Here is an 18,591-nt window from a genome sequence, read left to right as displayed (position 1 = left end):
TATCTTTATATACAGATCAATTTAGTATATATTTTTTTATTTTTTTATTTTTTTGGCAGGCAGAGTGGACAGTGAGAGAGAGAGACAGAGAGAAAGGTCTTCCTTTTGCCGTTGGTTCACCCTCCAGTGGCCGCCGCGGCCGGCACGCTGCAGCCAGTGCACCGCGCTGATCCGATGGCAGGAGCCAGGTACTTATCCTGGTCTCCCATGGGGTGCAGGGCCCAAGCACTTGGGCCATCCTCCACTGCACTCCCAGGCCACAGCAAAGGGCTGGCCTGGAAGAGGGGCAACCGGGACAGAATCCAGCGCCCTGACCGGGACTAGAACCTGGTGTGCTGGCACCGCAAGGTGGAGGATTAGTCTACTGAGCCGCAGCACCGGCCAATTTAGTATATATTAAGTAAAGATTTCATCAGTTTGCACCCACGCAGAACATAAAGTGTAAAATACTGTTTCAGTACTAGTTATAGCATTAATTCACATTGGACAACACATTAAGGACAGAGATCCCACATGAGGCGTAAGTACACAGTGACTCCTGTTGTTGACTTAATAATTTGACACTCTTGTTTATGGTGTCAGAAATCTCCCTAGGCTCTAGTCATGAGTTTCCAAGGCTATGGAAGCCTTTTGAGTTCGCCAACTTCAATCTTATTTAGACAAGGTCATAGTCAAAGTGGAAGTTCTCTCCTCCCTTCAGAGAAAGGTACCTCCTTCTCTGATGGCCTGTTCTTTCTACTGGGATCTCACTTGCAGAGATCTTTCATTTAGGTCCTCTTTTTTTTTTTTTTTTTCCAGAGTGTCTTGGCTTTCCATGGCTAAAATACTCTCATGCTTCACACTTTCTGATAAGCAGTTGAGTGCAGCTAAAGTTGCCTGAACTGCGTTTGCTCACTTGCATGTATTTGGTTTTCTTAACTATGAAAATCATACCTATGTTTTCATAGTTTCTTTACTTTTTTTTTTAAAGTTTTCTTGATTTATTCAAAAGGCAGAGAGAAAGAAAGAGAGAGGGAGGGAGAGAGAGGGAGAGAGAGAGAGATCTTCCATCCTCTGGTTCACTTCTCAGATGGCTGCAATGACCAGAATGGGGCCAGGCAGAAGCCAGGAGCCTGGAGCTTCATCTGAGTCTCCCATGTGGGTGGCAAGGGCCCAGGCGCTTGATGCATTTTCTGCTGCCTTCCTGGGCACATTAGCAGGGAACTGTATTGGAAGTGAAGTGGCCGGGACACAAAGTAGTTTAACTTGCTATGCCACAATGCCAGCCCCTCACAGTTTCTTTTCTACTTTTTCAGTCTAAAGTTTTAAATAGTTGTTTATGAAGCCATTCTATTAATTATTTTAAAACAAGCTATATCTAAAGATAATGTTATTCTTATTTTGAAACACATTTTGTAGTTGTTATTAAACCAAAAGTACAGCAAAAAAAGCTTTTCTCTGTTTTCTTCATGGGTTTGCAAGATTCATATATTGAAGTTTGGGAAATTTGTTTCTTAAATTTTAGCTTTGTATTTATTGTGCTTCAATTTACTTTATGAATGTCATTTTCTTTGCTTCTAAAATAGAATTAGTGGTTTTTTGTTGTTGTTGTTGTTGTTGTTGTTGGCTGCTTTCTCCAACAGTCAAAGTTGTCCTGTTTCACATTTTGCTTTCATTTTATCTGATTATATTGTCAGGTTTTTTACCATTTCTTTTTTGTAAAAAGCAATTGAATTTTGATACTATTCTTATATTGAAGTGCTAAAGCACTGTGCTTTTCATAAAGCTTATTGTATTCTGTCTTAAAAAGACTTAAAACTTAGAAAGGGTAATGTGAAGTTGAGTTTATTTCTATGAAGTTGTCAGTTTCTACAACACAGTTATCTAACGCTGAATGTACAGAAAAATTATATGATGAAAGACAACAAGCTGAAATGATATATCCTTTTCCTAGAAATGGAAATCCCAGAAAAGCCTATTGATAATCAAGTTCCAGAAAGCAACAGAGGCCAGAGAACACTGCATCAAACCCCGTGTGGTTCAGAGCAGAATCGGAAAACAAGGACAAGCTTTGCTGCTGATGGTGGCCTGTCCCAGAATTCGGGGCCTCACGTGAGCGACTGGAGTTCTGATGAGGAAGACGGAAGCAAGGGGAGGTCCAAGTCCAGGTGCGCGTCGACCCTGTCCAGTCACACGTCAGAGGAAGGGGCCCAGTGCAGCAGGATGGGGAGTGAGACGTACCTGACAGCATCTGACGAGAGCAGTTCCATATTTGAAGAGGAGACTTTCGGCATCAAGAGGCCAGAACACAGGAAGCTGTATTCTTGGCAACAGGAGGCCCAGTGGAAAACTCAGAATAGTCATCTGGGAAAGAGAAATTCTGAATCAAGTAAAAGGGAGCAAGACAGCTCCTCGGATGAACTGAATAAAAAATTTCAATCTCAGAGACTGGATTATTCATCTTCGTCCAGTGAGGCCAACACCCCAAGCCCTATTTTGACTCCAGCGTTAACTCCAAAGCATCCTAACTCACTCCCTGGAAAAGGAACACAGTTGGTACCTTCATCCCACCTGCCACCCCCGCGGTTAAGGCTTCCTAATGTTTTCAGTATAAGTGTAGCGCTAGCCAAAAGGCACTTAAGCCAGCCTCAGTTAAGTTCCGACAGGATGTTTGGTACCAACAGAAATGCTATAAGCATGATACGTCCGCTGAAACCTCAGGAAACTGATCTCGATCTAGTTGATGGTGACAGCACAGAAGTTTTAGAGCAAATGGATACCAGTTGTGATGATGGGTTATTTTCCAACGACTCTCTGGAATCTCCGTGTTCAGATGATCAGGAAACGTGTGACTCAACCAAGAAAGCTGCAGGCAGCAAACCTCCGACTCCTCCCCTGCACCGCTTCCCCTCCTGGGTAATTATGTCATTGTGGGTAACACATGCACAGGAGTCTTCCCCCAGAACTATTCATTTTCACGTTTCATCCTATTTTTCCCGTTTCTTTCCAAATCTAGCTTTGTTCTGACGATTTCCAGTTTTCAAATACAATCTCCTTATCCCACTGAGTTCTGAATCAATAGAAAAACACATGGATGGGAGATCACAATATTACCTTATTTACTGCTAACTCATTTTAGAGAATTGGTGGACAGATGAGCTTTCTAGCACTGAACTTCGGAATTAGCTAGATTTGTTATTGCAGGCCCAGGCAGCACTGGACTACCTGTGGCCTCTTCCAGGGAGGTGGGGCCCCTCTAAGACTTAACTACTTGGAGAAATAGAACAGGTGCTTGTTGAAGGCAGACACCTCTCAAGAAAGAGAGAGGAAGGTACGGGGCTCTGCATACCCAGATCCACCTGCTAAACTTACCAGTCACAGTTTGCTACTGTCTTGGAGAGGAACAAGTGAATGGGTGGAGAAAAACTGGAGTGTTCAGTTACTGGAGCTCCCTTTATTTGGAAAGAAACATCAGGGGTGGAGAAGAAGATCCGTTGCCTTAACAAAAGTTTTTTCCTATGGATCTAGCATAAATTGAACCTTCTTCCATGGAAACACTGACCATTATGACAGTAATTAATCTATCAGTTGTGTGATTCTTAGGAATATTTGCATCACTGGAATGAAAAGATTCTTCCTATATTGGACAAAGTAGAATGAACTGTTTTATAAATCAATTTTCCTTTTCCTAGTGGCATAATTTAACCTTTGGCCTCCAGAGAAACATCTGGATTACTGGACTTTTTAGTTTGTAGATTCATGTTCTTTTTTACTAATTTTTTTTTTTAATTTAGTGACCAAAGAAATTTTAAATTAATTAGGGCAGCTATATTTTCCTAATATAAATTCAGGCCCTAGAGATTTATCTGCACTTAATTGCTTTCAAGAAAACATTTTATTTCTGTATCCACATGAAACTACCTATAGTATATTGCTAAATTCTTGGATGGCACAAAAAAATGGAAGTTAACGACATGTGAAGTCTCTGAAATCCCAAACATGTTACCCTTTAGGCAGTGGGATGTTGAAATTTTGCTTCTTCTATTATGCTGGCATTTCTCAGAGCTTTAGGTTAGGCTTTCAAGTTCATTTTATTTGTTAAACCATTTTCCTACATTTTTTTCCTCCTTTCTCACATCTCTCTTGAAGCTATTCAGTCCTGAAAAAGCAGAACAAGGATTGCTTTTCAAAATCCTTCCAGGATTAACCAAGTTTGAGGTCTTATTTCTGTGTGTGTTAGGTCATTTCTGCTTTCAAGGAAGAGATATGTTCTAGTTACTTTAATGAATTATTTTAAGAATTTTTTTTAAGTTTTTTTTCTATTGATTTGAAAGGCAGAGTGACAGAGATAAAGAGAGAGATCTTCCATCTCTGGTTCACTCACCAAATAGCCATATTCAATAGGCTGAGCCAGACCAAAGCCAGGAGCCATGAACTCCATCCAGGTCTCCTATGTGGATGTCAGGGGCCCAAGTACTCAGGAAATATTCTATTGCTTTCCCAGGTGCATTAGTAGGGAGCTGGATAGGAAGCAGAGCAGCTGGGACTCAAACCTGCACTCTGACATAGGGTGCCAGTCTGGCTTAACTCGCTATTCCACAATGCCAATTCCCTATTTTAAGGATTATTAAGAGTTTAAAGCATTACCTATCCTTATTGAACTGGAATATCATTCAAAATATTGTAGTTACTCATATGGGACAGCAATGATGATTCAGCGGCACCTCTGATAGTCAACTCCTTAGAAACAAGTGACACCCACCGCCCATGCTCCAGGGCTCTGCTTGTCATCTGTCAGTGATTCTCTGTCTACTACTCCCACCATGAACTACCATCCCCCACCTTCTCATGGCTTCTCACTGCCTCACATCACCTGCTGACTGCCTTATTTGAGTATATCTTTCTGTTCTGCCCACTCTGCTGTTTTTCTGTGTGTATGTGTGTGTGTGTATCTCACAATCATATGCTCAAAGAAACTGCATCTAATCCATGAAGTCAGCCACTCCTCAATCTATAGATTTTGTGCCAGTTACCTCTCAGGCCATTGGCTAGCCTGAACAGCACAGCCTCAGTTGTCCCCTATGCGCTGTACCATCACCTGAGCCCATGTTCCACCCATTACAAAATTCAAGACAGAATGATCATGCATCCAGGGGCCTTGGGGACAGGGCTAACAGCCTTTCTGGTACCTTGATTTAGAAGAGAATAGGAAACAAAACAATCTACATTTGGAACAAGAATAATATTATAAATTCCAGTATAATTCTCAAATTCATTTATTATTTGGCATTGAATAATACTCCTTCTATGATTGCTGACTTCAGATATTTTTTCTTGAACCAAATTCTAAAATGGTAGAATATTAGAGTGATGTTTAAGTATAGTCCGTGATTGTGAATAAGCTTCCTTTTACTTTTTGCCTGTCTCTCCAAAATAATGTAAAACACCAAGCAAAAAATTTGTGAACAAAGATAAATAACAGAATATGGCTCTGCAGTACCTTTTAGTTGGCGCTGATGACAGTTTTATTATAATGCTATCCTCTAGTGAATAGTAAATGAAGAACAAATGGAAAACATGTGTATGGAAACTAATCATGTCTTTCCTTTAAATACCCTGTTCAACTCTCTCTTTTACATTAGGAAAGCAGAATTTATGCTGTAGCTAAATCAGGCATTCGAATGTCTGAGGCCTTCAATATGGAGAACGTTAATAAAAGTAAGTGCTTTTGCATTTTGTAACATAGATGAAACGACATAATGCTGGGTGATAACATAATACAAATACGTGATATGGTCACGAAGACAAATTCTGTATGTTTCCATTTAAACAAGGTATCTGAAGTGGTCAGATTCATAGGGACAGAAAGGAGCATGGGGCCTGGGGGAAGGCTGAGAAGAGAATTTGTTATTTGATGGGCTTTAGAGTTTCAGATTTGCAAACTGAAAATGTTCTAGAGTCTGCTTGCAGCAGTGTGAATATAGCAGACACTACTGAACTGACAATTACAAATGGTGAAAATGCTAAATTTGACGTTATATGTTCTTTAACCACAATAAAAAAAATTCTAAAAACAGTAAATGATTTTGTATTGCTATTTTGCTACCCAAGAACTTACTAAATGTTAAAAGTCATTGGTAATTATTTTTACATTGCTTCAATTTTAACATTGAATTTCATCTTACTTAGTATAGGGGCACAAATACATTCAGAGTAGAGTACTTCATGATTTTTTTTACTGTAAATAAGATTAAGTAGAAAAACTGTGGTGTTTTAGCTAGTTGAAATAATATAAATATTGAGATTTATGTCTTTTTTCCCCAGAGTTTAGAGCATATTTCCCTTCCTTCCAAAAAAATCATTATAGAAGCAATGTGTATCTGTAATTTTTTTTTTTGACAGGCAGAGTGGACAGTGAGAGAGAGAGACAGAGAGAAAGGTCTTCCTTTTGCCGTTGGTTCACCCTCCAACGGCCGCCGTGGCCGGCGCACTGCGGGCCTGCACATCGCACTGATCCGAAGCCAGGAGCCAGGTGCTTCTCCTGGTCTCCCATGTGGGTGCAGGGCCCAAGGACTTGGGCCATCCTCCACTGCACTCCCGGGCCATAGCAGAGAGCTGGCCTGGAAGAGGGGCAACCGGGACAGAATCTGGCGCCCCGACCGGGACTAGAACCCGGTGTGCCGGCACCACAAGGCGGAGGATTAGCCTTTTGAGCCACGGCGCCAACCAGTGTATCTGAAATTAAAAAGAAAAAAAAAAACTATCTGGAATAAAAAGATAAATTTTTCGTTTCTTTTACTAGCCCTCTCCCTGTTCAATTTATTCATATCTTAGAGGTAGCCATTGATGTTCTATTCCTTTCCAATGTTCTGCTATTCTTATGACTCAGACAGTCATATTCTAACCATTTAAGCTCAGATGTCAAATCATTAATACAGCCAAGAATAGAGAACATGAGGGAGCTTCAGGAAGTTAATGAAAAATTCACATTATCTTTTCACTCCATTTCCATGAACGTTTTGAAGCCCCTCCTGTCATCTTCCATCATTACTGCTCATTGAATCTGGTGGTAATGATTGTTTTAGCCTTAGTTCTGCCCAGTCTGAGCAAGTGTGCATGGAGATATCAAACAAGTAAGAGCTCTGATTTGTGCTCTCAGAGAGCTTACAGTCTAGTTGAGGAACTAGCACCCAAGAGGAAATAATGAACCATGAAAAAAAGTACGTAAATAGGGCTCTAAGTGCCATAACTCATAGACTTTATATCTAGCAACCCCATGTGTTGACCCAGTTTCCCTGTAATTGGAAATTTCCCCCATTCATATTTATAAGAAGTAGACCAAAGTACTAGTTTGATGACTTTTCTAAAAATTTTTTCTGTTTCAGATTCTGTTGCAGTGCCTTCCTATACCGTATCGGGACTTTATACATCTCTGATATACAAGAATATGACAACCCCAGTGTACACAACTTTGAAGGGGGTAACTCACCATTGTTACTGCTAAACATGTGGTTCTCTTTATCATAGATCAAAAAGCCTGTTTATTCCAATGCCAGATTCCGTTCTGAATGTTTTACACAAGAGTCTCCCTTTGCAGAGAGTTTTAGAAGCTCACATAAATACATCATAAAAAAGAAGGAATGGAAAGATCTGGAGAAGATACATATTCCTATCAGAGTATTAGCAGTCTGGGTCTGTTTTTGTTGTGTCTCATGCTCTCACGGCTGTTAATTGTTTAAAGGAAGCATGTTGCTAATGGTGGAATGAGAGCGTCTAAGTTGGCAAGATCTTTGTATTGGTGTCAGGCTTCCTTGGATTGTCAAATGTTAACTATCTTATGTCTTCAGGAATCTCTGATAATTGACAAATGCCCTACGAATTAGAACTGGGAGTTTAGCCACATGACTTTGATAAGGGCAAATTATTATGTTGTTGTATTCCTTTGAAAATGTCAAATGCCGTAACTTAAAACATTCTGCATCCAAAGAGAGAGGTAACTATAGAGATGGATACAGAGCTGTTGTTCTGTCTTTCTTTAGAAGGCGACCCAAATCAGTAGCAGTCCTTTCCTGGATGACTCCTCTGGCTCAGAGGAAGAAGACAGCTCCAGATCCAGCTCCCGGACATCGGAGTCCGACACACGCAGTAGGTGTGGGCCGGGAAGCCCCAGAGCCATGAAACGAGGTGAGGGAAAATCACAGGCAAGCGAGACGACTCCTTAACATTCGGAATATGATTTATTTATTTATTTATTTATTCATTTATTTATTTATTTGACAGGCAGAGTGGTCAGTGAGAGAGAGACAGAGAGAAAGGTCTTCCTTTGCCGTTGGTTCACCCTCCAATGGCCGCCGCGGCCAGCGCTACGGCCGGCGCACCACGCTGATCCGATGGCAGGAGCCAGATACTTTTCTTGGTCTCCCATGGGGTGCAGGGCCCAAGGACTTGGGCCATCCTCCACTACACTCGCTGGCCACAGCAGAGAGCTGGCCTGGAAGAGGGGCAACCAGGACAGAATCCGGCGCCCCGACCAGGACCAGAAACCGGTGTGCCGGCGACGCAAGGCGGAGGATTAGCCTAGTGAGCCGCGGCGCCGGCTGACGATTCAGAATATGTACTGGGAATTTCATCCCCGTGATAGCTTTTAGTATTTTCATCGAAGAGGAAAGAACACCAGTGTCTCTGCTACCCATATGGGAGACCAGGATTGAGTTCCAGCTCCTGGCTTCCCCTAGTTCAACTCTGGCTGTTGCACACTTAGGGAGTGAACCAGTAAATGGAAGATCTCTCTCTCTCTCTCTCTCTCTCTCTCTCTCTCTCTCTGATATAAGATGAAAATAAATAAATAAATAAAAATATTGGAACAACATGTTTTTTTAAAAAAAGGACAAGCACTTTCCTAGGATTGAGATGTTTATATTTCAGTCCTAATTCTCTTCTTAATTCTCTGTGATTCCTGATAAACCACATACTCTTTTTTTTTTTTTTAAGACTTATCTGTCAGAGAGAGATCACTTTGTTGTAGGAATGTAGTGAAATAATTGACTAAAGTGAGGAGTTTTCTTTTATAGCTTCTTTGTGGCATTTTGAATTATTTATGGGATAGAGTGACTTATCCAACAAAGTCATGGAAATTATGTCTTACAGAAAGTTATGCATGGATTTTAAAATATTTTTACACCAAAATGTAGTTATCTTTTATTTTTCCATGACCCATTTGAAATAGCATATTTAAACTAAATTTGTTATACTGTAAAATGGCAGAAAATACACCTATAAATATGTTGGTTAATATGAGAGTAAAGTGAAAAGTGACCCAAACTTTACTTTGGGCATTCCTATGAGTTTAAGTGTATTTTGAAGGAATTCTGTGCATAGATAGAGGTTACAGAGAAATCTAATCCCAATAAGTCTATGGTTTATAAAAGCTTTTGTTACAGCAAAAGTATATCTGGTATATCTGTTGATTTTCAAACTATGTTCCACAGAACACTTAGGTACTTCCAAACCCCTCCGCTTAAACTGTACTATTCAGCTTTCATTAATTTTACATTGTTGACTTCCACTGGTCCCCTTACTCTCCCCTTGCCCACCTACAATCAGAATCAGGTCATGTCACTTCTCTCGACACACTGCAGTGGCTCCTCACAGACGCCATAAGGAGCTTCATGGTTTTTTGGTCTTTGACTTCACCACCTCCTTCCTCTTCCTTTACTTGGCTCTGACTCATTGGATCCTTGCTGTTCCTCAAACTTGCCAGGCATTCTTTTTCTTTAAGATTGTGCTTTTGCTTCCTTTACTTGGTTATCTTCCCCTGGGTATCTGTACTACTCCTAGAGTACTTTGTTCCAACAATGCTTTCTCTAAAGATCCACCAAGACTACACCATTCAAATGGAAGTCCTTGGCCCTTCTGTTGTCGGTTCTTTTTATCCCCTTTCTGTTTTATCTTTCCCTAGAACTTACTGCCTGTGTCAACCATATCCCTCCATTAAAATCTATGTTCTAAGAGGGCTGAGATTTTTATGCTGTTGGCTCTATGCCTAGTACCTAAGAGTGAGTGATACACTGGCCCTGGGGCTGGGAGCCCAGGGTTTGCACTCCAACATTGTGCTTTCCTGACTATTTGTATTAGGATAGATCTTTTCATCGCTAGGCCTTAGTCACCCTGGAGAATGAGAACATTAGTGAGGATGATCTCTAAGGTCCCTTGGAAATCTAAACTTGTGTTATTCTATGAAGAATAAAGATATTATCACAATCACTACTTATCTGAGTCAAGTAAAAAATAGGATGACAAGAGTGCGATTGCCCTAGTAGGTACTCTAAATATTAAAAAACACTTTTTAAAAATCGCTGGGGCTCACTAGGCTAATTCTCCGCCTAGCAACGCCGGCACACGGGGGTCTAGTCCCGGTCAGGGCACTGGATTCTGTCCCGGTTGCCCCTCTTCCAGGCCAGCTCTCTGCTGTGGCCAGGGAGTGCAGTGGAGGATGGCCCAAGTGCTTGGGCCCTGCACCCCATGGGAGACCAGGAAAAGCACCTGGCTCCTGCCAACGGATCAGCGTGGTGTGCCGGCCGCCGCGCTGGCCGCGGCGGCCATTGGAGGGTGAACCAACGGCAAAGGAAGACCTTTCTCTCTGTCTCTCTCTCTCTCACTGTCCACTCTGCCTGTCAAAAAAAAAAAAAAAAAAATCGCTGGAAGGCCCGGCACTGTGGTGTCGCAGATAAAGCCAGCCAGCACTTGCAGTTCTAGCATCCTTTATGGGTGCCAGTTCTAGTCCGGGATGCTCTGCTTCTGATCCAGCTCTCTGCTATGGCCTGAGAAAGCAGTAGAAGATGGCCCAAGTCCTTGGGCCCCTGCATGCCTGTGGGAGACCTGGAAGAAGCTCCAGGCTCCTGGCATTGGATTGGCTCAGCTGCTGCTGTTGTGGCAGCCATTTGGGGAGTGAGCCAGAGGATGGAAGACCTCTCTCTCTCTCTCTCTCTCTCTCTCTGCCTCTGCCTCTCTGTAACTCTGCCTTTCAAATAAATAAATATTTTTTTAAAAATTGCTGGATACTGTAATGAATAATGGCCTAAGTCCTTAATTTTATTGAGTATCTTCAAATATATTAAATAATGCTCCAAATGTGGCTTGCAACTTGTAAGTAGTTTTCTGTAAAGGTGAGTGCATTATTGAGAGCAATCCACTGAATCTTATTTTATAGTTACTGGCAAATGAAATAGGTTGTTTATCTCTTGAAATCTTGTTACTACCCCTCCTTTTTTAAAAGATTATATTTATTTATTTGAGAGGCAGAGTTGCAGAGAGAGAGAGAGAGGGAGAGACAGAGAGAAAAGTCCCCCATCTGCTGGATCGCTCCCCAAATGGCTGCAACAGCCGGAGCTGAGCCTATCTGAAGCTAGAAGCCAGGAGCTGCCTCTGGGTCTCCCATGTGGGTGCAGGGGCCCAAGCACTCAGGCTATCTTCTACTGCCTTCCCAGGTCGTAACAGAGCTGGATCGGGAGAGGAGCATCAGGGACATGAACCAGTGCTCATATGGGATGCCAGTGCCACAGGTGGAGGCCCACTACACCACAGAGCTGGCCTCTTATTGCTTGCTTTTATGAGAGATTTTTACCATCTATAAACCATTTAGTAGTATATTGGATGTACATGAAAAATACTGAAATCATGTGAAGTTTTTTGGTGAGGTTACTTTAGAAGTGATTAATGGCGTGCATTTGCTATAACAGTTAAGACGCCATTGGGACACCCACATCCCAGCTCAGAGTGCCTGAGTTTGAGTTCTGGTGCTGCTTCCCATTCCAGTTCCCTGCTAATATGCACCCTGTAGCAGATGATTGCCCAAGTACTTCAGTCCCTGCTGCCCACGTGGGAGACCCAGATTGAGTTCCAGTTTAGCCTGGCCTCACCCGGGCTGTTGTGGGTATTTAGGTAGTGAGTCAGCACATGAAAGATTTCTGTCTCTGTGTCTGTCTCTCTGCCTTTTAAATAACATAAAAAATAATTTAGAAAATTTTAAGTGATTATAAAAATTAAGCTATTTAAAATGTGATTGTGAAAATCTTGATAAATTACCATTCAACATTTGTTTTTCCTGTATATCAGCATGTAAAAACACATTTTTAATTCTTTACAAAAGATATAGTGGTAGACTATTACATGTATTTTATATGTGTAAAAATAGCTGAGGTTGCAATCACACCAAAATACTTTTTTGTGTTCCTTTGACTTCCTTGGAGAGTTGCTTCTTCTGCTTAGTTTTTCTTTCTACTTTAAAAGTTCTTCAAGGCCAAGGGAATGTGATAAAGTCTGGTCTAAGGAGGCTTGTGCTCTAGGAGTAGTTGGGTTTCCTAGGAGAACTCAGAGCCGGCGTGTGGACCAGCCCTGGGCAAAACGCTGACTTGACGTGTTCTCTGTTCCTGTAGGTGTGTCTCTGTCCTCTGTGGCTTCAGAAAGCGATTACGCTATTCCTCCTGACGCTTACTCCCCCGACACGGAGTGCTCACAGCCTGAGCAGAAGCTCCCCAAAACCTGCTCAGCCTCCAGTGATAACGGGAAAAATGTAAACACTGAATTGGTTTTTAAAAAGTTAATGAATTCATTAGTTTGAGCCTCCAAAAGGCAACATAAGATATATTTTTTAATCATCTTTTTTTTCCCATTAGGAACCACTGGAAAAATCTGGCTATTTATTAAAAATGAGTGGTAAAGTCAAGACTTGGAAGCGGAGATGGTTTGTTCTTAAAGGCGGTGAATTACTTTACTACAAATCTCCGGTGAGCAGAAAGTGCTTGCAATTTAGCACTGAATTACTGAAGCTAAATCAATCTCCTGATTGCTTTTCTTCCCTGTAATGCAGTTAATGATACAAAACATTTCTTAGTATTGCTGTTACACTAAGTCACTATTCTCTTGGTTGTTTTCTTTTCATACAGAGTGATGTAATAAGAAAACCCCAGGGCCATATTGAACTTAGTGCATCCTGCAGTATTTTAAGAGGAGATAACAAACAAACAGTTCAGGTACTTATTTTTTTCTTAATTTTCTTTGTATCATGCAAAACTATTCTTAATTAACCAACCTAATTGGAATGAGATCGGTGATTCGAATTTCTTTATTCACTTTGGGATCAAGTTCATGTCTCAAAAGTATGTAAGACTTTTTAGTTAAAACTATAATATAAGCTAAATTTGTTTTGGGTAACTCCCACTACATTTTCTTTACCTTTCCCCATTTATTCTCATCTTTCAGAATATTTAATCTCCCAGGTATTTTCAGCTTTCAGACTGTCAAGCTATTTTAGGGAAGGGTTAGCTGATAAATGGATCCCCAATAAAATGCTAGTGATATAATGTACCACTGAATTCAAGAGTGTTTATATGTTAATGTAGAATCAGAAAAAGCCAGTTCTTACATGAGCTTCAGATGCTATAACACCTAAATGGAAACAACACTGGTGAGCACAGGAGCTGATCTGCCAAGTCACACCATAGGGCACTTGCTGCCAGTTTCACCTACACATAAAGCCAGTTTCCATTACATCTAAAAAGTAGGTTGTGGGGCCGGTGCCATGGCACAGCGAATTAAGCCGTGGCCTGCAGTGCCAACATCCTATATGGGTGCCTATTCAACTCCTGGCTGCTTCACTTCCAATCCAGCCCCCTGCTAATGTGCCTGGGAAAGCAGCAGATGATGGCCAAGTCCCTGGGTCCCTGCACCTATGTCAGAGACCCAGAAAAAGCTCCTGACTTCTGGCTTTGGCCTGGCCCAGCTCCAGCTGATGTGACCATCTGGGGCAGTGAATCAGCAAATGTCTCTCTGTAACTCTGCTTTTTGAATAAAATAAATAAATCTTTTTTTTTTTCTTAAAAAAAAAAAATGGCTGTTGCCTTTGGGCCAGAGCCACCATCTTCTAGTATTTCATCAACATGGTAACACAAAGGGAAAGAGGAGAGGTGCCCTGGGCATGTGCTCCAAGCCTTCCAGAAACATGGAGTTTGTCCTTTGGCCACATACAAGTCCACCTACAAAAAGGTACTATTGTAGACAGCAAGGCAAGGGGTACTGTTCAAAAAGGAATGCCCCGGCCGGCGCAGTGGCTCACTAGGCTAATCCTCCGCCTCGTGGCGCCGGCACACCGGGTTCTAGTCCTGGTCGGGGCGCCGGATTCTGTCCCAGTTGCCCCTCTTCCAGGCCAGCTCTCTGCTGTGGCCAGGGAGTGCAGTGGAGGATGGCCCAGGTGCTTGGGCCCTGCACCCCATGGGAGACCAGGAAAAGCACCTGGCTCCTGGCTCCTGCCATCGGATCAGTGCGGTGCGCCGGCCGCAGCGCGCCGGCCGCGCCGGCCATTGGAGGGTGAACCAACGGCAAAGGAAAACCTTTCTCTCTGTCTCTCTCTCTCACTGTCCACTCTGCCTGTCAAAAAACAAACAAACAAACAAACAAACAAAAAAAAACAAAAAGGAATGCCCCATAGATGTTACCCAGCATGCTGTTGGCATTGTTGTAAATAAATAAAGGCAATTCTTGCCAAGAGAATTAATGTGCATGATAAGCATATTAAGTGCTCTAAGACCCAGGATAGCTTCCTGAAATATGTGAAGGAAAATGATGAAACAGGAAGGAAACCAAAAACAAGGTCCCCGAGTTCCTACTGAAGTGCTAGCCTGATCCACCAGAGAAGCCCGTCTTGTCAGGATGCTGGAAAGGAGCCCGAGCTGCTGGAACCCATGCCCTGTGACGTCACGGCACAATAAGTGTAATAAAAACTAAAAGGCCTCGGGACTGTAATATTAAAAAAAAAAAAAAAGAGGTGGGATATTGAGACAGTCTGATGTATGTAATTAAATTCAGACGCTATTTATGAAATGTTTTCGATAACCGTTGTTTTCTTATCTTGCGCCTTTGGAAGCTGGAAGACAACTTTTGCCAGAAAGGTACATTATCAGTGTTCCCAACGGATTGTATCTGGGGCACCTCGGAAACGTAGAAAGGACTATCAGGGAACGCTTTCCTCGGAGCACGGCAGTTGAAAACCATTTATAAGCTTCTGAAATATTTGGGGAACTTGCAGTGTGGTTGATTTGAGACTGGAAAATTGCAAATTCATTATATACAATGCCATGTTCTTTTCAAGAATTTCTCTTCTTACACAAGGATACTTCAAAAGGTTCATGGAAAGTAAAATTTCAAAATAAGTTTATTTTGGTGCAGAACAATGTTGAATTCTATATATATAAGAGATCTTCCAAAGGTTCTTGAGAAATGGCATATTATGAAAGAGTTCTGGGGCCAGCGCTGTGGCATAGTGGGTAAAGCTGCCACCTGCAGTGCTGGCATCCCACATGGGTGCCGGTTCAAGTCATGGCTGCTCCACTTCCAATCCAGTTCTCTGCTATGGCCTGGGAAAGCAGTGGAAGACAGCCCAAGTCCTTGGACCCCTGCACCTGCTTGGGAGACCTGGAAGAAACTCCTGGCTCCTGGCATCAGAGTGGCCCTTTGCAGCCATTTGGGGAGTGAACCAGCAAGTGGAAGACACCTCTCTCTCTCTCTGCTTCTTCTCTCTGTGTGTAACTCTGACTTTCAAATAAATAAATAAAATTTAAAAAAAAGAAAAGAAAAAGTTCTACATGCATTTCAAAAAATTTTGCACCAAGTAAACTGATCTTTTAATTTCACTTTTATACAAACTTTTTGAAGTACCTTCATATGTAAGATCTTCTCATTTATAGTAGAGTTCTTCATTACTAAATTTAAAAAACTCTTCTTTTTAATTGCTAAAAGTGTGTTCTTTATTATAGTCTCCAGTTATTCTGCTTCTCATTTCAACAACCTGGAGCCTATAACACATTTAAGAAAGAAAAGGGAAATTTGACAAGTAAATAAAATATAAAATCATGACTACCAAGTTTAATGCTATGAAAAGTTTTAAAGTAAAACTTTATGTATCTTAACTGAAGTTTAGTTATTGAAATTCTCAAGAAATGGTTAAAATACTCTCAATTATTGTGGAATCATTTATTCAGAACCCAGATTCAAGCTTTATCCTGTTTGTTTCCATGTTAAGTAATGATGTCTAAAGAATGGACAGGAAATGATGATAATCCTAAATCTCTATAATTTCCATTCCTATTCGTTTCTAACCCTATTCCAGTTGACCACTGAAAAGCACACATACTATCTGACTGCCGATTCTCCCAATATATTGGAGGAATGGATTAAAGTGTTACAGAATGTTCTTCGAGTACAAGCTGCCAACCCACTTTTCCTGCAGCCTGAAGGCAAACCAACTATGAAGGGATTGCTCACTAAGGTAGGAAGCTGTGTGTGTAGCAGCATCCGAGGCAACTATGAGAAGTAGCCCCAGTGATCATGAAAGTGGGTGTCAGAAAGTATGCATGTTGAATAGTTATATCATCTTCGGGTAGGGAAGGATGTTTTAAAGTACAGTGCCTAAAATAAAACCCATGAAGATAAAAAATGACTTTGACCACAAAACATAATAATGTGAATGTTCTATCAAAAATTCTATCAGCAGACTTTTAAAAAGACAAATGAAAAAACTTTGAAAAGATATTTGCATTGTGTGTAAATTGGTTAGTATCTTTAATATTTAACAAGTTTTTCTAATAACTAAATAGAGGATGAATAAAAAATGGGGAGAAGGGCCGGTGCCGCGGCTCACTAGGCTAATCCTCCGCCTTGCGGCACCGGCACACCGGGTTCTAGTCCCGATTGGGGCGCCGGATTCTGTCCCGGTTGTCCCTCTTCCAGGCCAGCTCTCTGCTGTGGCCAGGGAGTGCAGTGGAGGATGGCCCAGGTGCTTGGGCCCTGCACCCCATGGGAGACCAGGAAAAGCACCTGGCTCCTGGCTCCTGCCACCGGATCAGCGCAGAGTGGACGGTGAGAGAGAGACAGAGAGAAAGGTCTTCCTTTGCCGTTGGTTCACCCTCCAATGGCCACCGTGGCCGGCGTGCTGCGGCCGGCACACCGCGCTGATCTCCACTGCACTCCCTGGCCACAGCTGATTCACTCCCCAAGTGGCATCAGCGGTGGCTGACAGGTCTTCCTTCTTCCAGGTCTCCCATGTGGGTACAGGGGCCTAAACACTTGGGCCATCTTATGCTGCTTGCCCAGGTACATCAACAGGGAGCTGGATCGAAAGTGGAGCAGCCAGGTTTCAAATCAGTGCCTATATGAAATGCTGGCACTTTAGGTGGAGTTTTAACCTTCTACAATGCAGTTCTGGCCCCAATTTGTAGAGGATCTAAGAATAAGGATGTCTGGGGGCTGGCGCTGTGATGCAGCATGTTAGATCACCATCTGCAGCACCAGCATCCCATATGGGCTCTGGTTCATGTCCTGGCTGCTCCTCTTCCAATCCAGCTCCCTGCTCATGTTCCTAGGAGGGCAGTGGAGGATGGCCCAAGTGCCAGGGTCCCTGCCACCCACATGAGAGATCCAGGTGAAGGTCTTGGCTCCTGGTTTCAGCCTGGCCCAGCCGCTTCGGGAATGAACCAGCAGATGGAAGATCCTCTCCTCTCCTCTCCTCTCCCCTCCCCTCCCCTCCCCTCCCCTCCCCTCCCCTCCCCTCCCCTCACCTCCTCTCCTCTCCCCTCCTCTCCTCTCCCCTCCTCTCCTCTCCTCTCCCCTCTCCCCTCCTCTCCTCTCCCCTCCCCTCCTCTCCTCTCCTCTCCCCCCCTCCCTTCTCCCCTCTCCTCCCCTCCCCTCCCCTCCCTCTCTTGCTGTAGCTCTAATTTTCAAATAAATCTTTAAAAAAAGAATGAAAATTTCTAGCACATCCTGCTTTGTTTTTCCCTATTTTACAAAATGAATTATAATTAACATATTCTGCAATATGCAGACCTTACTTATAGAATTTGATGAATTTTGAAATAGTTAGTGTCATTCTATTAAGATATAGAAAATTTCCATTACCTCAGGAAGATTCTTTGCAGAGCATGTTTATCATAAAGAAAATTTGGACTCAATTTAGATTTAAAATAGGGAATGGTATAAATAAATGTTTGTACAATCATATCATGTGTAGCCTTTAAAATATTGTGAAAGAATAATACTATAAAAATATGTTATATATATATTGCTAGGTGAAAGAGTACATTGTTACATTTTTATTCCATTGTTATTATATATAGTCATAAAAATGTCAGAATAGAAAATACCAAGGTATGTTAGTTATTTCTATTTTATTTTATTTTATTTTATTTTTGCCTAATTTTGTTTTCTGCCATTTTTTAGAATAAGTATTGATTTATACTTAATATTATTTTTAAAATTTAAAAAGTTCCCTTGATTGCTTTTAGAAGAATGCAATAAAATGTTTACACATACACACTCATCACTCATGTGCCCTGGCTATAGAAGAGGTGACTATTTTAGAAGTAAAGGAGCTAGGCTACCCTGTAATTTGTACTTCATGACTGTGTGGGAATGGAAGTGAGTGCTGTTCAAATGGGTTTACAAAGACTGACCAACCGCAGTGAAAGGAAGAAAGAATTCACCAGTGTATTCAATGAAGAGAAGTAGTGTGTTTTTTCCAAAATATTACATTCCTGTGAAATGTTTTCTCAGTCACTGGTGGGT

At 41.9% G+C, this 18,591-nt stretch overlaps 1 protein-coding gene across 8 annotated transcripts in view; it reads left to right on the top strand.

Annotated features, from left to right (window-relative positions):
• Nucleotides 1-18,591, top strand: part of PLEKHH2 (pleckstrin homology, MyTH4 and FERM domain containing H2) — a 111,193-nt gene that overhangs the window by 40,395 nt on the left and 52,207 nt on the right. For all 8 annotated transcript variants that reach the window (XR_016229412.1, XR_016229411.1, XR_016229413.1 and 5 more), the window contains exons 8-15: nucleotides 1,934-2,895; nucleotides 5,622-5,697; nucleotides 7,365-7,459; nucleotides 8,019-8,163; nucleotides 12,414-12,550; nucleotides 12,654-12,764; nucleotides 12,924-13,010; nucleotides 16,142-16,300. Coding sequence is in view for 4 of the 8 variants with exons in the window: in XM_089326475.1 (XP_089182601.1) it covers nucleotides 1,934-2,895; nucleotides 5,622-5,697; nucleotides 7,365-7,459; nucleotides 8,019-8,163; nucleotides 12,414-12,550; nucleotides 12,654-12,764; nucleotides 12,924-13,010; nucleotides 16,142-16,300 (1,772 nt within the window). In the remaining 4 variants the exon portion in view is untranslated. The remainder of the gene's footprint in view (nucleotides 1-1,933; nucleotides 2,896-5,621; nucleotides 5,698-7,364; nucleotides 7,460-8,018; nucleotides 8,164-12,413; nucleotides 12,551-12,653; nucleotides 12,765-12,923; nucleotides 13,011-16,141; nucleotides 16,301-18,591) is intronic.

The sequence above is a fragment of the Oryctolagus cuniculus genome, chromosome 2 (genome assembly GCF_051225735.1).
Source record: "Oryctolagus cuniculus isolate XC-2025 breed Fujian yellow rabbit chromosome 2, ASM5122573v1, whole genome shotgun sequence".
Classification (NCBI taxonomy): Eukaryota; Metazoa; Chordata; class Mammalia; order Lagomorpha; family Leporidae; genus Oryctolagus; species Oryctolagus cuniculus.
Note: the sequence above shows the minus strand (reverse complement) of the source record. Positions and strands in the feature narration are given on the sequence as shown.